Source organism: Triticum dicoccoides, chromosome 6A, assembly GCF_002162155.2.
Source record: "Triticum dicoccoides isolate Atlit2015 ecotype Zavitan chromosome 6A, WEW_v2.0, whole genome shotgun sequence".
In the NCBI taxonomy this organism is placed as follows: Eukaryota; Viridiplantae; Streptophyta; class Magnoliopsida; order Poales; family Poaceae; genus Triticum; species Triticum dicoccoides.
Window position 1 is genome coordinate 192,110,147 of NC_041390.1, and position 7,936 is coordinate 192,118,082.

Genomic DNA, 7,936 nt, shown 5'->3' on the forward strand with positions numbered 1-7,936 from the left:
GGCGGCGCGTCCACGTAGCCGCACCACCGTAGGAGGGGTAGTGGGGAGGGGAGGGGCAGAAAACGACGAGGCGGGGAAGGTAAGGTTGGGGCCGTGGAAGTCAGAGGCGGGTGGATCATCGATCGGCGAAAGGGGGACGTGGACGGAATCTGGGACAGCCTGGCGAGGCTTTAACGGCCTCCCACCGCACCGACACTGGCCGGTACTGTACTCGACACCACTCTACAGCCGAGATCGGCAGAGATCCACGCCCATGGCGAGAGCGAGAGCGAGATCGGGTCCGGGGGAGATCCATTCCACGGGTGCCAGCCCAACTAACAACCCCACCACCCCACCCGTTTCAGTTACGACCCTAGGCAGCTTCGCCGCAGCTTCCTGGGACCGTTTGTTTATCGCCCAAGCCGGTGCCCTGCACGCCGTTGCTTTGCCACTCCCCCAGCCTGTATCCTACACTATTTTTTATTTTTATTTTTATTATTATGCCCTCGCGGCGACCTCCGTACCGCCCCGGAACACGCACGGTGTCCTATCCGTCCAATGTCCTATCCGTCCAATGTCCATCCATCAATCTATCTTCCTTTCCCCCTGCCGACGTGCGGGATTCGGGAGCATTTCTTTATTTATCCACCGGGGGACGAGGCAGGCAGGCAGGCGGCAACGGCTGCTCGTGTGGAGGATGGATCTCTGAGCTCTCTCTCCTTTCGGTGCCTGCCACGGCTGCGAGCGAAACCAGTGAATGTGCCGGGCACGGTGGTCGGGGGTGGCGAGATGCCTTGTCTGGGCTCCGGCGGGTGGGTGGGTGGGCGGGTGAGCGGTGAAGTGAAGGTGAGAGAGAGAGAGACAGAGGGGCAGTCAGGCTGGAATCAATGTGCGTGTCGCGGGCGAGCTGTGAGTCACTGTGCCCGGATTCCAGCGCCCCGCTAGCGGACAGGCGGCCGCGCGCGAAACTTCCAGCGAGCGAGCCTGCCGTGCGAGTGAAACCGGACAGGCCTTACTACCTGTCATGCACGAGCGGCGGTACTCCGGAATTCAACTGTTGGCTCGGTCACCACGTGAGCGTAAACGGCCGTGCGACTGCCACTGGTGTTGCACGGACGGGAGTAGTGGCGACCGTGGTGCATCGCCTCTGGCCCCCACAGCGTGGTGCTCTCGTTGCGTACCAACAGTCCCACCACCAACGAGATGAATTCACCTCCCCCCAAAAAAACGAGACGAAGAGCTGCTGCTCACACGCTCCGATAAGAAGACAGGATTAAGGAGGCCACACGGAACCTGCTCATTTAAGCCGAAATGTCAAGACATTATACCGGCGCACACGAGATGCTATTCCTAGGCAGTCAGGGAGAAAGGAAAACAAGTGCAAAGTAAAGGAATCCAGCAGCTCTTGGGCTCCTGGCTCATGTCGCAGCAGGCTCGGTCGGGGCGATTGACACGGAACGGAGCAGCTCCAGGGAAGTCGCCACACCTAGGAAATGCGACAGTATGGTGTTTGCTGAGGCCTGCGCACAGTGAGGATTAAAAGGCTGTTAGATTACTTCTCGTGAATGGTCACTGGCACTGACGAGTTATGAGTCATGAAGCCTTCAAGAAATTAAACTTCCAGCTTAAGCAATTGAACTTCAGTAACTCTGGTTTCAACTCACAGTTTCTTACTTCGCAATTAGAAATTTCGAAACCAACACGTAAGCATTTTTCCTAAATATTCGGACAGAAACAAAAAAATATTGGCTAGTACTGTACTAGTTAAGGCTCATTTTGCAGTTGATGAACTGTGTTGTGTTGTGCTTATTTTAAAAACTGCTGTGAACAGTTTGACACAAAAGCGCGCAACAGCAGGTCAAACAAACACTAAAACAGGGAAAATTGGGTGGGGTGAACGGGACTATGTGAATCCACCGCAACGCCAAACACAGCCTAAGTTTGGAATCCACAAAACTTGTTACTGAATGTTCACTGTGTTGGTTATTTACACGATTTTAAAGGCAAAGTTTGGAGGATCTGAAGGTATGTATTCAGGTTGTGTGCTATGAAAGTATAACTATAACTATATAAGTAGCACAATCTGAAAAACTATATAAGTACCACAGACAGGCCAGAACTATTACAGTACAGATTTGGTCCTAGACAAATGACCCAAAGCAGATGATAATGTACAAAGTCATGTCCCTCGCTATACATTGGCTTATCAAAACTTGCAATTACAATCAGGCTTATGGGTCTTGCTGTTTTTACATGAAGCACAACAGTTTATGATCTTGATTGTAGAGTAATGTGTGGCATCAAAATTCATACTCCCCCCGTCCCACAATATAGGACATTTTTACAAGCTACGTTAGCTTGCAAAAACGTCTTACATTATGGGACTGAGGGAGTATTACATATAGAAGAACACACTTTCAGAATTCAGAAATACGAACGTAATAAATAAGCAATCAAATACCTGAACCAGGAATACATCTAGAGCCAAAACAGGACTTTGGCCGGCGGAAGTTGCCTGATAATAGGGGACTGCGGAGGTAGTAAGGGCTTTTGCTACCAAAGCACCAACAAGTGCCTGCATACCGAGAACAGCTGCGCCCATCCCAAGAATATTGAGCACAATGCCATTTTTCAGACTTTTAATCACATCAGCCCGTGGAGGAGCCTGGAAATCAGTCCACAGTTTAATATTCGAATCTGAAAGAAAACCATATCTGAAGTATATCTTCTCATGCATAAAACAAAAATAAGCAGATATGAGTTATCTTTGCACTACCATTCAAATGCGTAAAAAATTAGTCCAACTCTCAGATGGTACACAAGATAGATAAGTACACAAGATGAGCCACAAGCAGTGGAGAAGGTTATGGTTCTCTGATATGAAAAAAAAACTCGTTCCTTTTGCTGGTAACAATGTGAAATGGGTGGTCAAGAAAGAGAGTACCTTTGCGGGTGCGCTTGCTGTTTTCCGAAGTCTTTCAGAAAGACGGATGTAGCCAAATGACCAGAAGACTGAAATAAAAGCTGCAGCAACGCCAGCAGCAGTTGTGTAGAATGTAAAGGGTGATGTAACCTTCCCGGTAACAACTGTGGAGAATGACAAAATTCCAGCAGAAACAAACGTGCACACCAACTGGGACCAGAACCCTAGGGTACCCAAATTCTTGAAATACCTAGCTGTTTTCTCTAGCCTCTTGATAACCTGTCCATTCAGTCATTGAAAAGGAATGAAGATATATGCTTCAGTCATGGTACATGGCTTAGAGTAGTACTTAAAGATAATCAATATACATGCAATATAACTTTAGCTATGTGAATAAACAGCCTAATTCAAAGCTACCAGCATCACGCAGGTTAACCAGCCTAATACAACACATACAGCTGGGAAAAGAAGAACATTGTCACAATGTGGCTTCAGGTATCAGGATGGCAGATTGTTCACTAAACGTAGGAGCCAGGAAAGTTGGAAGAAATGACATCGCAATTAAAACATGCCGTGTCACTTTTTCTAGGTAAGAGAGTTTAACCAGAAGATATGAAATCCTAAGGATCAATAGGTCATGACTGGGGAGCGCTGTATTTATTAACCCAATATTTCACTATCATTTTTCAATCTACATGCAACAGATGTGACATATGGGCACTAGCAAAATCACGAATATACAATTTTGAACCATCAACTATCACAGCAAAACAAAGCCAAAATACCATGAAATGCCTAATGAGGACAGTGGTTTTATTGGTAAGATCCAAACCTGATAAGGTAACGATACCTGTCATTAAACAGTTATAAGCGCACTAGCAAAATCACCAACACACAATCCTCTCAACTATCACATCAAAACGAAACCAGCAGGCACACCATGAAATGCTCAGTGAGGAGAGGTTCTATCAACAAGATTCAGACCTGAAATATCTATCTATGATATCTTTAGCGTCCAATTATGCTGACATTTCAGCAATTTCCCTGTACTTGAGATATATCAGATACAAATCACTTAATTTCCTAAACCCTAAACATCATCATGCCCGAGTGCATTATCCTAAGACAAGCAACCATCACATAGCCCAACAGTAAATACTTCATGTGTCACTCTAAAATACATAAATCTAAAATTCCCATACAGATTTCCAAACATAACCTTTCTCAAGAAAGCAGGATAAGAACCCTACTTCACGCGTGGGTCAAGGGACCGGACGTCGATGGATCAATCAAAGGGGATAAAATTAGGGAAGCACCTGCTCGAGCTTGGCGCGCTCAATTGTCTGCTCGGTGGGGGGAGGCGGCGGGTAGAGAGGGCCCGACGAAGACGAGGACGCCGCCGCCGCCACAGTGAGGCGCCGTGGAGCGGCTTCGCCGCCCCCGAAGCAGAGGCGCCCAGTAGGGAGGGTAGCTCCGTTGAGGGGATGGCTGGCGAGCGACGCAACAGCGGGAAGCCCTCGCTGCCGGAGCAGCGGCGGCGGCAGCCGCGATGGGAGTAGGAGCGCCTGCATTTTGGTGATTGCGATGCTACTCGCCCGTTGTGCAGCGGTCGTGCTCGCCGTTGTCTTTTCCAGCGGAAGTTTAGCGTGAACCACCCTCTGGTTTTGTTATTTTCCGTTGGGCACTGCCGCTCCCACGTTTGAGTACCATTGCATCGATCGAACATAATAAATTCTAACCAAATTTAGGATAACTTTCTTGAAAGCACCTAATAAACGACTCATGCAAAAAATTTGGAATACTCCCTCTTTTCACTTTTATAATACCTTCAAAACATTTCAAACAATGTACAAAACAACCCATTTTGAGCTGTCTGAAATGACTTGAGGAAGTATCATTCTTCGTGAATCAACAAGCCTCTTGAATAAGATCACATATTTTATACAGTTGAATCAATTGTATGATCACTCATATAAATGCACATTTTCATGTCGCGATCAAACTGCACACACTCCTACCACCTCGCCTAGAATCGTGGGCAGTTTGATGCCTTTGCTACAAGCCTAATGACCAAGTATAGGGAGCTCCAGACGACATCACGTCAAATCATCACGAGCTTGGGTGGCGACTGATTCGTGTTATCATTAAGCCACTTGTATATGATCTCGTGTGGGTGGAGCCATTAAAGTATGCATCCCCACTAAGGTTACTGCATGCACTCATGCCACCACCATGCTTCCCCACTCCAGTTATCAAAAGATGATTAAGGGGAGTGAACTCTGACGATGACACGTACCTAGGGTAGAGTCTTAGGCCTGACCTAGACACCCTACCCAAGGACACTACCCTGAAGTCAAAGACATGCAAAGTGCAACACAAGATACCGACTGAAATTACCCCTGAAGTGTAAACCACTCGACGGAAGATTTCACTCGGATATCCCAATTCCACTCGACCAGATAAACAACACTCGACCGTACGAACAACCAACCACTCAGAGCATAGAAGGCCTACAGTCACCCCAGGATGGCAACAACCAGGAGTTCGCTCCATAGCAGGCGTTACTAGTAACGCCACTATATTAACTCACATTGAACCTTGTGTAACCGAGGGCTCGAGGGACTTGGCGCACTCTATATAAGCCACTCCCTCCTTTGGCACAAGGGTTCGCACCCCCTGTAACTTTCACACATATCCAGTTGACCAGCCTCCGCGGCACCGAGACGTAGGGCTATTACCTCCTCCGAGAGGGGCCTGAACTCGTAAACTCGTGTGTACAATCTCGTCGTAGCTAGGATCCCGCCTCCTCCTACGTACCCCTACTCTTACTGTCAGACTCATTCCCACGACAAACTCCCCATGGTCATGGCCTTAAGTTCTAGCATTCTCCACTAATCCCTATCGCAATGATCAGGGACGAAGCGAGAATAGGTCCTCTCACTACCTACCCTCCACAACTACCCTTCTCACCAGTATAAACCACCTCAAGTCCATAAGTGGCTAATGCTGTGTGGGCGCCCTTCACAACACCATGAGGCAATCAACGCAATACATATAAAGAGAATATTGGATCTCTTATTCAACAAAGTAATAATCATTCAAGGGTTCATCCAAATCCTCGAGAACTAACACAACTACTCAAACATCATAGAGGGAGAAGGTAGGTTACAAGCCAGCATGAATCAGGTGGAGGAGAGGAGCATGGCGGTGCCGATGGTGATGATAGGACGCCGATGGTGAAGAGCGGAATGGCTCGAAGGCAGGTGCGCATGGTGGAGGCACCCCTTCTTCCTCTTGGCTTGGCCCTTCTCTTCTCTATGGAGGTGGTCTTGGAGTAACAATGGAGATGGATGACAACTGCGTGGATGAATGAATGATGAGAAGGTGGTGGCTAGGGTTGATGGTGATTATATGAAGGCCCCCGGGTATCTCCTTCGTTGATGTGGTCATCCAAGGGCTCAAGAGGAGATTTATCTTTCTCAATCCCTTCATTACGAGCCAAGGATCCCGTGGGAATTATTGGGGACAAAATCGATGAAGAATCCCATCTGGAAGGGCAATTTTTGGAGCTATCTGCATGTTAAACGACCGCTGAAACGACCGCACGCGGTCATTTGGAACATCTTCTTTTAATCTGACCTCCTCCGGTAAAACGGTCGTCATTTCTTCATACGAACTCGGAATTTGACGTTCTTGGGCTCATTGATTCGTATGAACGACACCAATCTATTTATGGTCCTAGATCTTAATTTGGAGAATTTTCGAGAAATGACTTTTTTTGACCTTCGAAATGGCTAAGTCTGACCCCTAGCTGACTCCGTATTGAACCCATCCTTGGTCCTTTCATCGTGCTTGGTCCTAGGTTGCTCCAATACACCTATAGTGAAGGAAATATGCCCTAGAGGCAATAATAAAGTTGTTATTTACATTTACTTATATCATAATAAATATTTATTATTCATGCTAGAATTGTATTAACCAGAAACTTGATACATGTGTGGATACATAGACAAAACACAGTGTACCTAGTAAGCCTCTACTAGACTAGCTCGTTAATCAAAGATGGTTAAGTTTCCTTACCATAGACATGTGTTGTCATTTGATGAACAGGATCACATCATTAGGAGAATGATGTGATGGACAAGACCCATCCGTTAGCTTAGCATGTTGATCGTTTAGTTTTATTGTTATTGCTTTCTTCATGTCAAATACATATTCCTTCGACTATGAGATTATGCAACTCCCGGATACCGGAGGAATACCTTGTGTGCTATCAAACATCAGAACATAACTGGGTGATTATAAAGATGCTCTACAGGTATCTCCAAAGGTGTTTGTTGGGTTGGCATAGATCGAGATTAGGATTTGTCACTCCGAGTATTAGAGAAGTATCTCTAGGCCCTCTCGGTAATGCACATCATGATAAGCCTTGCAAGCAATGTGACTAATGAGTTAATTGCGGGATGATGCATTACAGAACGAGTAAAGAGACTTGCCGGTAACGAGATTGAACTAGGTATGAAGATACCGACGATCGAATCTCAGTCAAGTAACATACCGATGACAAAGGGAATAACGTATGTTGTCATTACGGTACGACCGATAAAGATCTTCATAGAATATGTGGGAACCAATATGAGCATCCAGGTTCCGCTGTTGGTTATTGACCGTAGAGGTGTCTCGATCATGTCTACATAGTTCTCGAACCCGTAGGGTTCACACGCTTAACGTTCGATAACAATTTTGTATTATATGAGTTATGTGATTTGGTGACCGAATGTTGTTCGGAGTCCCGGATGAGATCACAGACATGATGAGGAGTCTTGAAATGGTCGATAGGTAAAGATTCATATATAGGACGGTAGTATTCAAGCACCGGAAGTGTTACAGGGGTACCGGGTAAGTATCGGGTCACCGGAAGGGGTTCCGGGCAACCCGCGGCAAACTATATGGGCCTAATGGGCCAAGAGAGGGACAGACAAGCCCCTAAGGGGCTGGTGCGCCCCCTATAGGCTGAATAGGAGGAGAAGGAAA

At 46.8% G+C, this 7,936-nt stretch overlaps 1 protein-coding gene across 1 annotated transcript; it reads right to left on the reverse strand.

The window, feature by feature from the left end:
* Positions 1-1,249: 1,249 nt before the first annotated feature.
* Positions 1,250-4,519, reverse strand: LOC119316554 (protein TIC 21, chloroplastic-like). Its single transcript, XM_037590878.1, has 4 exons — positions 4,219-4,519; positions 2,924-3,181; positions 2,441-2,644; positions 1,250-1,499 (listed from the first exon to the last, which is right to left on the reverse strand). The coding sequence occupies exons 1-4, from the start codon at positions 4,471-4,473 to the stop codon at positions 1,398-1,400; spliced, it is 819 nt and encodes a 272-aa protein (XP_037446775.1). The 5' UTR covers positions 4,474-4,519; the 3' UTR covers positions 1,250-1,397.
* Between the last annotated feature and the right edge of the window lie 3,417 nt (positions 4,520-7,936).

Bases quoted from the DNA above. Each gene is read 5' to 3' on its own strand.
- LOC119316554 (XM_037590878.1), bottom strand. From the start codon at position 4,473: ATGCAGGCGCTCCTACTCCCATCGCGGCTGCCGCCGCCGCTGCTCCGG. The intron at 3,182-4,218 runs GTGCTTCCCTAA...CTGAATGGACAG, and splicing joins AGCGCGCCAAGCTCGAGCAG to GTTATCAAGAGGCTAGAGAA. The intron at 1,500-2,440 runs GTATTTGATTGC...CACTGTGCGCAG, and splicing joins TAGATGTATTCCTGGTTCAG to GCCTCAGCAAACACCATACT.